We start from the raw sequence: 13,043 nt of genomic DNA, 5'->3' as shown, positions 1-13,043 counted from the left end.
GGGCTTGGGAAAAGAAATTCTCTTCAAATGCTCTTCAGTCCATATTTCTTCTTTTTCTTTCATTAGCATCTCTAATTTCAACTGCAGTATAATCTGATACCAGCATGAAAGGTGAGAAATCAACCACCATTCCTGATTTCTACTCTGATTATGAGTGCTGGTAAAAGTTGAGGTCAATCTTAGCACACCAAAGCTGTTAATCTCTTCCCAAAACGTGGTATCACAGATTTTACAGCACAACACAGCACTGGACAGCTTCGTTTCAAGCCAACCAGCAGCATGTAGCTTGGCATATCATTTGCCTGAAAGTGGCAAGCACATGTGCACAGTTTCATACAGTATGCAACATATTATTAGTTACAATGTACAAATATGTACATGTGGTGCAGTTCATACAACCATGTGTGAGACTATCAAGTTGTTTTAGATTATCACACACTAAAGGAGTAAAACCTAGTTGTGTAGTACTTGCTAAAAGCTACAAAATCCACTCAACTCATATAATCATATCAACTTGTTTGTCATTAGTTATGGTATACCACACCCACAAAAAAAAAAAAAAGCCACATCCAAACTAAAAGACAATCTGGAATCAAATGTAGATGTGACAATTTACAAAAGAAAATTTAATCAGGAAAACAACAGATTATTGTCTGAACAAAAAAACAAAACTGCATTAACAGCTAATTATCCAAATATAAGCCATTTCTTTGTCTGCAATTGCATTATCATCTGTTCTTAAATGTGCTCTTCTTTTTGCTTAGAAAATCAAACATATAGTTACAAAAAAGAGCGATAAAGAACACCTCATATTTTATGTGTACCACAGAAAACGAGCAGTATCATGTACCATAGGCCGGTGTCTGGCATGAGATTTTCACATAACATGACATGACATTTTCAAATGATTTCTTTGAGAAATATCCAGGACACCAGATTGCGGGAATACATTCATATCTTGTCAAACTTGCACTATTAGGGATAAGCACTTCCCCATGTAAAGAAGAGACATTCTTGCATAGCTTACCAGCATCAGTCATTAATTAGGTCTGTTTTTGTTTACACTGATTTAAACTATTGTAATTCTTCAATCACAAATCAACAGATTTTGTCCACAAAAGTTATTGTGAGGATGCTATAGAAGAAATTAAAGCTCCTTTCCATCTAACGTAACTATAACACAAAACTGTCTTCTTGCTGATAAAGCTAAATCTTGACCTTCACTAACTACAATGGATGTAGATTTATTTCACAAATTAATACGGAGCAACAGAAATTAATTGAGAAAAGTAATCAGTTAAAAAAGTTATTTCACTGTTGTACCTGAGACCTTGCAACATATTGAGAAAGAAACTTGTTGTTCCTATTTTTCTGCATTGCCTACAAATACAGTTGCAGTAAAATACTTCCACTCATGGTGAAATACATCACCATTTGCTTAACCTTGAACCTTTAAATGGATACGACTTATAACATCTACTTCCTCAGATCACATAAAATCTTCCTTTTCCTTTCTATCTCTTGTCTATCTACCTCTGCCCTGACTTTGTTTCTAGATCTTTTGTCTTCCCTCAACTGATTGTCCCCTTGGTTAGACCTCTAGGCTGCAGTGCTTGAAATGGACTCCATTTTTGCTTTATACCAAACACTAATTTTCACTCCAATCGATTTGCTCGTACACCCGCTTCAAGATTTCTCACTTCACTTAAATCTGCAATATCCTTCCCACCCTGTGACACGATGACCCAATTCCGTAGCCACGACAACAATGCATTTGCTGTACTGAGTAGCTGTCGACGGCACCTAGTACTTCTTCTTCTTGCTGCCTGCAGCCTTCTTGGGGGCTTGCTGCGATGCCGCTGCATCCAGACTGGCCTGCGCTGCACTCAGATGGCCAAAGCAGTAGATGACGTTGAGGATGGGGACGATGATCCAAGGAATGTTCATGGTCATGAAGTAGAACCAGAAGTAGAGTGGGTCGCCATACTTGCAGTGAATGAGTTCGTCGCGGAACTCCGTCATGAAGAAAATGATGGTTCCTGAAAAGAGACAGCCATCCAGGAAATAAAATGGTAGTGTATTTGGTTAGGAGTTTTCATCTGAAAATTATTACATCATCGTAAAAGCAACACGTCAATTGTAGATTGACATGGGGAACTATGACAGGTTTATTTTGCTATGATACAGGGAATTCTTGGTATCGCCAATGAACATTAAACTTCTGCGCATGATGAAGAGCCTTGTCACAGATGCATTGTTGGATTCCTCGGTGCCATGGTTCATTTCCAATTGTCTTGTGCGAGTCACAGTTCCCATACAATTTCAATGGAGTTATTTGTCTGCTTCTCCGTTGTTACCCCTTTTTTTTCTTGGCTTAAATTCAGCTTAAAAGAGTTAAAAGTTTCAGAATTTTACTGATTTGCGTTCACTAGAGTCATGGTTCACTACTGCATGGCTTCAATGTACTGGTCACATGATGGAAAGTGAAGAAATCTTCAAAAAAAAAAACCTAGAAATGTCGCAATGGCGACTGATGCCTCCGCCATAATGCATGATTCTCCCAATAGGTGTATAGTGCAATGTCTTCACAATGTGTGATGACAGTTTCATATAACTGGCAAAACATTGAAATGACAGGTTTGTCAGAAATATCTTGAATGTTCACTTTCCTTGAACTAGATTTGCTATAATTGTCTATTAAAGAGTGCAGTTATATATATGTATTTGGGGAATTGGTGATTTTTACTTGACTTCTGACTGACCCTTTTATAAGTTTATGCATTGAGTAATTTTCAAGGTATGAAGAAAGAGTGTAATTACAGTATAAAATAGATTCTTTTTTTTTTGCATTTAAACCTGGCCCTGACCCTTAACCTTTGACCTTCTGGCAGGAAATTTCCAAGAGAATCTCCATTAGGTAATACATGTATATAAAGTTTTAAAAATAACAATGCAAGCATTGCATAAACTAGTAAATGAGGGAAATTGTAAAATTTTGAAGAGTTGACCTTGACATTTGACCCTGACTATTGACCCATGACCCCTAAATTCCCTATATAACCCCTGCCAGTATTAAAGTACATGTGTATGTACCAAGTTCCATGAAGATACATTGAACAATTTGCAAGAAAAGTGAAATTGTAACATTTTCACCTAACCTTTGACCCTTTGACCTTTGACCTTATGACATGAAACTCTCTCTGGAGAATCTTTATGCAGTAGTACATGTCTACCCTAAGTTTCAAGAAAATACCTTCGGGTATTGCATGGATATGGGGGAAATAACAACATTTTAAGCATTTGACCAGGACCTCTTGACCTTTGACCTCTTGCCAATGTCACTAAAATCTACTCAACTAATTGCCCCATCATACATCATCCTTGGACCACGTTTGGTGAAAGCTGCTTCATCCAGTTTTGAGTTATCACGTAAACTGATAAATTTCAGGATTTGACCTTGATCTTTGACCTTTGACCTCTGTCTAATTTCACTAAAAAACTACTCAATTAATTGCCCCATCATATATCATCCTTGGACCAAGTTTGGTGAAAGTTGCTTCATTCAGTTTCGAGTTATCGCCTAAACAGACAAATCTTAAGATTTGACCTTGATCTTTGACCTTTGACCTCTGTCCGATTTCACTCAAAAACTAATCAAGTAATTATCCCATCATTCATCATCCTCGGACCAAGTTTGGTGAAATTTGCTCGATCCAGTCTTCAGTTATCACGTAAACAGATACAATTTCATCATTTGACCTTGACCTTTGACCTTTGGCCTTTAGCCGATTTCACCCAAAATCTAATCAAGTAATTGCCCTATCATACTTTATACTTGGACCAAGTTTGGTAAAATTCCAGTCAATATTACTCAAGTTATCGCGTAAACGAATGCGGACGGACGTACGGACGGACGGACAGACAACCCCAAAACATAATGCCTCCGGCACCACTTCGTGGCGGAGGCATAAAAAAAACCCTGGAAAAAGACAGAGTGTGATCTGAGTGCAAGTGCAGCCAAAACTGGGGCAAGTTTGTCCCCTGAGCTTTCCCATTATGCATCTAAAACACTGCTCTGCACACGGCACCTAGGTATTGGCGATACCAAGAATTTGTAACACACCATTATGTTATGGATGTGTTTACCCTTTACATTCCAAGAGCATGTTTAATTACCCTAAATGGGGGGCAATGTTTCATATTGTTTTATAGTGGAGAGCCATGTACGTGTACCTGTTTCCAAGCAATCAGCATAAGAGTCGTGACTCTCACAACGTACCTTGGAAGATTGCACTACTCACATGAATGAATCCACTGTTAAGTTAATCGCCAGAGAAGCAGTTGTAGCTGTTACCTAGTTAGCTAGCAGTTTGTGAGCCAAGAAGTCCTGCTGGAGTAAAGTGCTGTTATTTTTGCAAAGTTTTCAAATAAACCTGTAACACTGGGGCAAGTCTGATGGTCCCAGACTGGTAAAAAAATCACTGTACGGCCAGCAACTTTACAGGAATTGCCAATTTTCCTGGTCTGATGTGTCTGGTTAAAAAAAAAAAAAATACATAGTTGGGGCATTCAAAATGTGCATCACAAAACGAACAAAAAGTCGCAAGCACTGATTTTGTGGGAGGACTGAAAATAGGTGAAATGGGTCAACCTAACCAATCTTCACTTTTTCATATATTCTGAAAGAACAATGAAGGGATTATCAGATTAATTGAAATTGAGCATGTTCTATCAGCTCATTCTGTCCATGATTAATACCAACTTTCAGAGCAGTAGCATCATCCTTTCTAAAGTTATTAGAGTTCAAAGTGAATAGTGTGTACAAGGTTTTTAAGAACCTTAAAAGGGGACTCCAAAGACACATCTAATCACACTATTCTAATAGAAAAAAAGTGTTCGAGATAAACTGCTATGGACACACTTTCCTGTTCGTTTTATGATCCCAAATTTTAGCATAATGAAGAAGAAGACTTGCTCTTTCAGAAAATATGAAAAAGTCTAGATTGGTTAGCTTGACACATTTCACCTATTTTAAGTCCTCCCACAAAATAATAATAATAATAATAGTGTATACTTTTATAGCGCAACAGTCCATCAAAAGATGCTCATGGCGCTTTTAGTCTTAAGGTTAGGAGAAGAAAGAAGAAAGAAGAAGAAGGAGAAGAAGAAGAAGAAGAAAAAAAATAATTATGTGACATCTTCACTTTTTTTTTGTTTCCTACAACATATTAAACAGATATGTTTTTAGGGACGTTTTAAATGATTCCACAGAGGATGACTGGCGAACAGTGACAGGGATATCTTTCCAAACTTTTGGTCCAATGTAGGAGAGAGAACGAGTTCCCCATGAATGCTTAACCTTAGGTATCTGAAATGAAAAGGAAGTAGATGATCGAAGTCTGCGAGGAGGGTTATAACAATATAAAGAATTCTGTGCTTTCTATTTTTTTGCTTTGTTTTGTTTTGTGATGCACAGTCACAAATGGCCCAAGCTTGATTTAAGGCTGTTATTTGGGGACTAGCACTAGCACCAAACTTGAAATCACCCATTGTCCTACAACTATGTTAGGAGTGTTAAAACTACACCAGGGCACTGTTTCACGAAAGCTATGAGCGCTGACAAGTTGTCAGTCACTGACAATTACCATGTAACAGTCAGTGACAAGAGCGTCTCAACCAATCAAAACCACAGATTTTACTGAAACAGTCAGCGCACTTGTCAGCACTGACTATATTGATGAAGCACCCCCCTGAAGTATATGAAAATGTATCATTGTGTCAATCTTAGATGCCCAGGAGAGAGAAAAGGAAGATGGTTGAAGGGAAAGGGGAGTACTGACCATAGAGCTGCCCAGTGGAGACCAGGAGCTGCAGCAAGTAGCGGCTGGGGAAGCGGTTGATGTAGGCATAGATAATGAAGAAACAAACAGGTCCCTCCAGCCACGCTGTCACTGTCTCCACACAAACTGTGCAGTTGTCACCACTATAAGATATTATGCAAAGTTTATAGAGGTATACATAAAAACATCATTGTCATTATCAGTGGTCCAGAACCTTTCTGAGATCAAACAATAGATGGCAGCAAACTTAGCTATTGCATCGTATAGTTTTGGTTAAGACCTAATTTCAGGTTTCTAACATGTTTGGTGAGATAATGAGAACCCTCTTATGAAACATGAAAGAGCATGTAATTCCACGAGGAATTCAACATCTATTTGATGAAAATTGGTTTTGAAATGGCTGAGATATTCAAAACAGAGCGATTCTAATAAAGTGTAGGACACACATTTTATTATGATCGCTTTGTTTTACTCCGATTTTGGATATTTCAGTCATTCCAAACCCCATTTCCATCAAATAAACTTTTAATTCCTCTTAAAATGGTATGGTATACAGCTTATACAGCATGTGCTCTAATGCCCTTGCTCATGCTCTGCTGTGGTGAGGCACCGCATAGCTTGAAGCTGATGACATAACAAAAGGCTAATACATGTATTAGGAAATTGGGTGATTTCAGCACACATGTATAATGGGTTGAAAAGAGCTGCTTGGAGATCTGCACTCTACAAGTGCTTCTCTTACTGTATGTCCCTTGTTTTTGTATCACATATCTGTGTAATACAGCCACATTACTAGCAATGAAAATATGTGTTGAACAGCTGAGTGACCTCACAGTGATAGCCTGCCCCTCACATGATGAAAAATCTCTTCATGTATGCTGTAATAAAGTGAGAAACCAACTGGGCATAGACTGATTTATCAATTGATGACTATATAATGGGAGAGTAAAGGTCAAGCAGAGAGAGGCCACTGTCTGTAGAACAGTCCATGGAACACCTATCATACACTTTGGCCTATTAGCAGTGCTCCATAAGAGGCATGCGCTATTCATACTGATGGTAAGGCTTGTAATGTCCATATAGCACCTATCAAACACTTTGATCTGCTACTGTTCTACACATGGCATGTGCTCATTAACTGATAGCGAGGCTTGTACAGTCCATGTAACACCTATCACACACTTTGGCATACTAGGGGTCTATAGGAGGTATGCCCCATCAGATAGTAAGGCTTGTACGTCCATGTAACACCTATCAAACACACAAGAGGTTATGACGTATGTGTGGAGAACACTATATAAAGAAAATATAAAGAAAATTCAACAAAAATTCACTCTTCTGGCAAAATGAAAGAGCACCTGTCTCCTCATCCAGCAGTTCCAACACCAAAACTTAAAAAATTCATAACTTTTGCATCAATTGTCCAATTTTCCTCAAACTTTCACTGATGTGTTCTACTATTAAATGTTACTGCTTTCCCCTCAATCCATATTTCTCTTTGGGTTTGGGTCTCCTTTAATACACCAAGTTGGCATACATACTTCAAGAGTTACAAATGGGCGATTTTCTCCACATCAATGAATTTTATTTTGAAGATCCAGATTTGAACAATGGACATGTTTATGCATTATAACGGGGATCTGAAGAATTTTGCTACATACTCACATGACATAGCGGCTGTCTCCTTTTCCATACTCCTTCCCTGCCAAAATGAAAATGACAGAAATTGACAAGTGATACAGGTCTGTTTTTTCCAACTAATAAAATAATTTCTCATTCTCAACATAGATATCCTCTAATGCTATGAATGAATCGTGCTTTAGAGATAATGTAGAATTTCTGGAAGCCAATTTTATTTGATATTATTAACATACTATTTCAAGTGTCATTTCAATCTCTTATCAAGTATATATAAATCAAGCAAACAGAGTAATCATGTAACTTGAATTAAATCTACAAAAAAAGCACATAGAATTATTTGAGGATTTTACTACTTGGTTTACATGCCAATAGGCAACAGTCAATAACTTTATTCCTGTCAGCCTTGGTCTACATGCTGTTTGAAATCTTGTCTATTTATCCCTTTCTAGATCTCTTGTTCTTGTATAGTATGTTTTGTATCCATTTAATTTTTAGTTCAATAAATAACGACTGGATGTCATCAGGTTATACGGAAGCTTACAATTAAGTGTAAAGGTCTACAAACTGGCTTTGGACCTTCACTCATCAGTGGAGACAATAGCAGAAAGATTTTGATGATCATTATTTTTCAATGTGATCATCTCCTGTAACTTTTCAAAGTGCTCAATCTTATTGACATGGTTGACACTCACATACTTGACCAAGGAAGTCAGTTTTGCTGGGAATGCTTTGGTAGAAGATGCTAAAGTACCCCTCAAGAAAGCAGTGTATCATGCCACACAGCCCAAACCAGGCAAGCATCAGTCGCTGCCCTGTTGGTATGGGGCGCCCTCGTACATCCTTGGCACTGATGAACCACACAACTAGGAAGATGACAGCAAAGACTGGAAGAGCAACGCCAAGGATGGCTAAAGTTGACAATGAGTTGGGGACATAGTCCTTGACGACCATTGTTGATGGGTTGAACGGGTGGCTTTGGTTAGTTGCCATGGTGAATGGGTGGCTTCTTGATCTCTTTGTTGATATACACTGTAAAAATGACCACTACAATGCAAAGAAATGTAAAGAAGGAACAATAATGAAATTCAATACAGGTGCAAAATAACTTGATTCATTTACAATGTAGATAAAGTGCTGTATATGGTTGTGTCATTGACAGCAAAATATCACACAACACAGCATCACTTCAAACAGATCAAAAAGTTTTACCAGCCAATGAGAGTGGACAAAAGAGATGAGTGGTGCCTATTATGTAGTGTGATTCAATTCCACAAACACAGTTCACTACAACAGTGTACAGTTCACCAACCTTCAACAAAATTTGCAGTGTGTTAACAGCCCCTTTGGAATGCTAGGGGACTATACAGCAGCACTTATGTGATACAGTCACCACAATTCTCAATACTCTCTGCCACTACTGATGTATGTCTTATTCACTGACCTTTTCAACTGGCCAGCCAAATGCAGCTTTGGAGCAATATAATATAATTGTTTTGAACTGACTTGTGAATAGATAAGATTGTTAATCACTCCTGTAACTTGCTAAACAAACATGTTATTACAGTTAGTACAGCATCCACTAAATGGACTTTGAGTAAACTATGATATAAGATCAGAATGCAAACACAACCTTTAAAGGAACACAAACACACCTATAGCTTAATTTGTGCATTCATCGAGTGTGAAGAACGCACCATGTCATGAGAAAGGTGCATCAGTTGGATTTTTCTTTTTCTGTTAAGGCTAGCATACTTATTCCAAACAAATCCCGCAACAAAAGCAACTAGAAATGTCGCTTTGGCAACTGGTATGCCTCCACCATAATGCATGATTCTCCTGATAGGTCTATAGTACATGTGGACAATGCGTGATTACATTTTCACAAAATTGGCAAAATATTACTGCATGTTTGTCACAAATGTGTTGAATGTTCACCTTCCTTGACCTAGGTTTAATTAGATGAATAGGAGAGCATGTATTTAGGGATTTAAGGACTATAACTTGACTTTGACCCTTTCGTAAGTTTATGCATTGAGAAATTTTCAAGGTATGGAGAAAAAGTGCAATTTCTGTATTGAATAGTAAATTGTTACCATTTTCATCTGGCCTTTGACCCTAAAATTCAGAATCACTGTCAGGCAGAACTATGCATAAATACAACTGTATGTACTAAGTTTCAAGATCACTTGAGTCACTTCCGAGATATGGAGGAAGAAGTAAGTTTAGCACTTTCATTTGATCTTTGACCTTTTGACCTTTGAGGAAAAAAGAAAACTTCCAAGAGAATCTCTATTGGGTTATACACGCATACACCAAGTAGAAAAAAAAATAATAATCCTGCTGGCATGGCATACTTTTTAAATATGAGGGAAATAGTAAAATTTTGAATTGTTGCCCTTGACCTTTGAACCCATGAACCCCAAATTCCCTAGATTATCACTGCCAGTCAGTACAAGCATATTATATACTATGTTCCATGAAGATACCTTGAACAATTTCCAAGATACGGAGAAAAAAGTGAAATTTAAACATTTTTACTTGAGCTTTTGACCTTTGACCTTTGACCTAATGACCCCAAACTTTCATCAGAGAATCTTAAATGGGTAATACCCGTATACACTAGGTTTTAGGAAAATATCTTCAGGCATTGCATGGATATGGGGGAAATAGTGAAATTTGAAGCATTTGACCTTGACATTTTGACCTTTGACCTTGAGCATGTGCACCCAATAGTGGATAGGCACAACTTCACCTCCTAATACACATACATGCCAAGTTTCATTACGATACCTCAAAAGGATTTTTAGTTATGCTGTCCACAAAATTCATTACGGACGGACGGAAGGACGGACGGACAGACAACCCGAAAACATAATGCCTCCGGCCCCACTTCGTGGCGGAGGCATAAAAACTGGTCGGCCTGACAAATGGGTTGATAATACATTTTCTCCTGTCATTGGCCACTTGAAGAATGTGCCATGTTTACACTTGCCCAAGACAGACTGCTCTGCATGAGTGTATACACATATCTGAGGGGTGTTTCATAAAGCTGTTCTTAAAGTTACAAATGACTAGAGAAAGACTGGTGATCAGTTCTGATGTGCTATACTTATCAGAATTTCAATAATTCAGCACAAGAACTGATCACAAGTTTTTCTTATTAGGTAAAGTTGTTCATAACTTTAAGAACAGCTTTATGAAACACCCCCATGGCGGTATCTTTATACATTGTACACAAACTAGATACAATGTAAGTTTGAAACGGAAGAAAGGAGATAAATATCCAAGCTGTGCACAAGAAAATGAGATGTGGGTAATAGATAATGCTTGTACCAAAATGTGTTGTATCTTGTAAGGTTATCTTCAACACACATAATTTTGAGCCCTCATACACTGTACAGTACATTGATCAGCTAGTGTTACCAGCAGAACCAGTCCTTTGTAGTTCTTGTGTACAATATGCACGTGATATGTGTCAAATATTATGTCTATGCAACGTGTAAAAGATGAGAGCCTTACTGCAAATCTGCTACTGCACAAGTTGAAATTTCTGCATACAGTGTTGAGTACTTCTTTACACTCTGCATGGTACGATGAATTTTGTGTGTTTGAAATTCATGAAATTTAAGTATAAAATAGTATCAAATCTACCTCAACCTGTATGTATTCATGTAACAAACAAAATATCTGAGTGTTTTTATTTTTGCGCTACTTTTATTTTGCACAAAAAAACAAAACAAAAAAAAAACAAACAAACAAACCACACACTGCAAAATTGTATACTTTATATGAAGTAGACATAGTGAACCCCTTGCCCATTTATCCTATACTATAATACTCGAAGTTGTTGTTGTTGTCGCGGCCTTATGTATTTCCTGTTTTATTTCGGCGTTGCTGGTTTCTCTATCTCCTCCCGAGCCGTCGGCTCCGGGCAGTTGCGACCGGTGCCGTCGGCCGCAGGAGAGTATCCTACATCGAATGGCGCGGGTTTCGTCCCCTCTCCGCCTCCGTGTCGACGTCGAGGACGAAAAAGAAAAATTAATTAGCTATATGCATAATGCATTTTTGTGCGTGACGAAAGAGCCGAGCGTTTCAATATTCACAGAACCTGCCCTGGCCTCCTGCTTTCTCGATCTTCCATCTTTTAGCTTGCAGAGACACTGGGGGATACTAAAGATGATGGTGCAGCGAAATCTCTGACATCTTCCGGCGGACAGACGTGCACGCACACACACAATGTACCTCGCAGAACTCTATACACACTCTACACTGTGTGTATATAGTTCTGTGATGTACCTTTGCCTCCGCCTGTTACGTGTACTGAATGTATTGACGATGGTTACACGAATCTGTGTGTGCGTGATATGGACTACAAGGGCATTTACGTACAGTTCGCCATTATTGGCGTCCCCAAATGAAAACAACGAACGTTGGTTATGTAATTGTATTTTGCACAACTGCAGAATACTATATGCAGCTCAGGTACGTCATTTAGTTTGCTCGCCGTTTGCTCTCAAGTCCGGTGTCATTGTACGCAGACTGTTTAGGACGCGGCTAAATATATTTGCCGATCGTACCCTTACATATCAGATTACACGCGCAGCTGTGTCCATTCGTTTACTGCAGAGCTGCTGTATCATACATATTCATAAGATGAGCGGACGTAGAGGAAAACCTCGCTTTGCCGACCGCCCATTTTTAAAATTGCAAGTGGAAATAGAATGTGTGGTTCTATTTTGGTGACAAAAAAAGAGGGAGCAAATGTAAAGACGAATGCAGTGATGTATATATTCTTCTTTCTTCCGTAACATGGGAAAAATATTAAAGAAAAAAAATACGAGGTCGTGAGAACCTACTCACACGGGTGCCTATTAAACCTGATGACTATGATCTCCCCCTCCCCAAATAATAACAATGATGATGATAATAATAATAATGCTAATAATAATAATGATAAGGATAATGATAATAATGATATAATAATAACAATAATAGGAGCAATAATTGTAGGCCTAATATTAATTATGATAATGTACAATCTGAAGCAGATGTAGTTCTATATTAATATGATATATCAAGCCAAGTTTTGGTGATTAAAAACAAAAAGGAGGGAGCAAAATTATGAAGACGAAAATATCTTATTTTTCTCTCATAACGTGGGGAAAAGAAACATGAAAAAAAACACCACAAAACAAACCGAGGCCTTGAGACCAGCCGTGGATTCCCGCGGGTGCCCGCGTGGATACAAGAGCAGAGGGTAATCAAAGTCATAGTGTTAATATCTTCCCGTTTCGACGGGAACAACCTGTGGGCAGAACTTTCGGGGAATCTCATTCCCTGAATGTTTTTGTTTTTTGCCCTGCGGAGGTGGAAATGTGTGTGTGCGTGGGGGGGGGGGGGGGGAGGGGTGAGGGGCAACAAGACAACTGTTGGACTTCAACGGGTGCAAATAACCCCTCGAAACTCAAGTTCTATGATAAAAGCAAGTAGTGGCGGGAATGATCCCTACCAATGGACCGGATCGCCTGGCATATACTACAAAAATGTATTATAAAATTTCTG

At 38.4% G+C, this 13,043-nt stretch overlaps 1 protein-coding gene across 1 annotated transcript; it reads right to left on the bottom strand.

Moving 5' to 3' along the window:
• Positions 1–639: 639 nt before the first annotated feature.
• Positions 640–8,536, bottom strand: LOC139738090 (3-beta-hydroxysteroid-Delta(8),Delta(7)-isomerase-like). Its single transcript, XM_071648753.1, has 4 exons — positions 8,174–8,536; positions 7,506–7,542; positions 5,841–5,983; positions 640–2,039 (listed from the first exon to the last, which is right to left on the bottom strand). The coding sequence occupies exons 1-4, from the start codon at positions 8,469–8,471 to the stop codon at positions 1,804–1,806; spliced, it is 714 nt and encodes a 237-aa protein (XP_071504854.1). The 5' UTR covers positions 8,472–8,536; the 3' UTR covers positions 640–1,803.
• Between the last annotated feature and the right edge of the window lie 4,507 nt (positions 8,537–13,043).

Source organism: Diadema antillarum, unplaced genomic scaffold, assembly GCF_040938485.1.
Source record: "Diadema antillarum isolate AM-2024a unplaced genomic scaffold, OU_Dant_1.0 seq00000720_RagTag, whole genome shotgun sequence".
Lineage (NCBI taxonomy): Eukaryota > Metazoa > Echinodermata > Echinoidea > Diadematoida > Diadematidae > Diadema > Diadema antillarum.
This window is presented reverse-complemented; position numbering and strand designations above follow the sequence as displayed.

Bases quoted from the DNA above. Each gene is read 5' to 3' on its own strand.
- LOC139738090 (XM_071648753.1), bottom strand. From the start codon at position 8,471: ATGGCAACTAACCAAAGCCACCCGTTCAACCCATCAACAATGGTCGTC. The intron at 7,543-8,173 runs GTGAGTGTCAAC...TCATTTTGGCAG, and splicing joins TGACTTCCTTGGTCAAGTAT to GGAAGGAGTATGGAAAAGGA. The intron at 2,040-5,840 runs GTCAGTACTCCC...GTCTCTTTTCAG, and splicing joins CTCCACTGGGCAGCTCTATG to GAACCATCATTTTCTTCATG.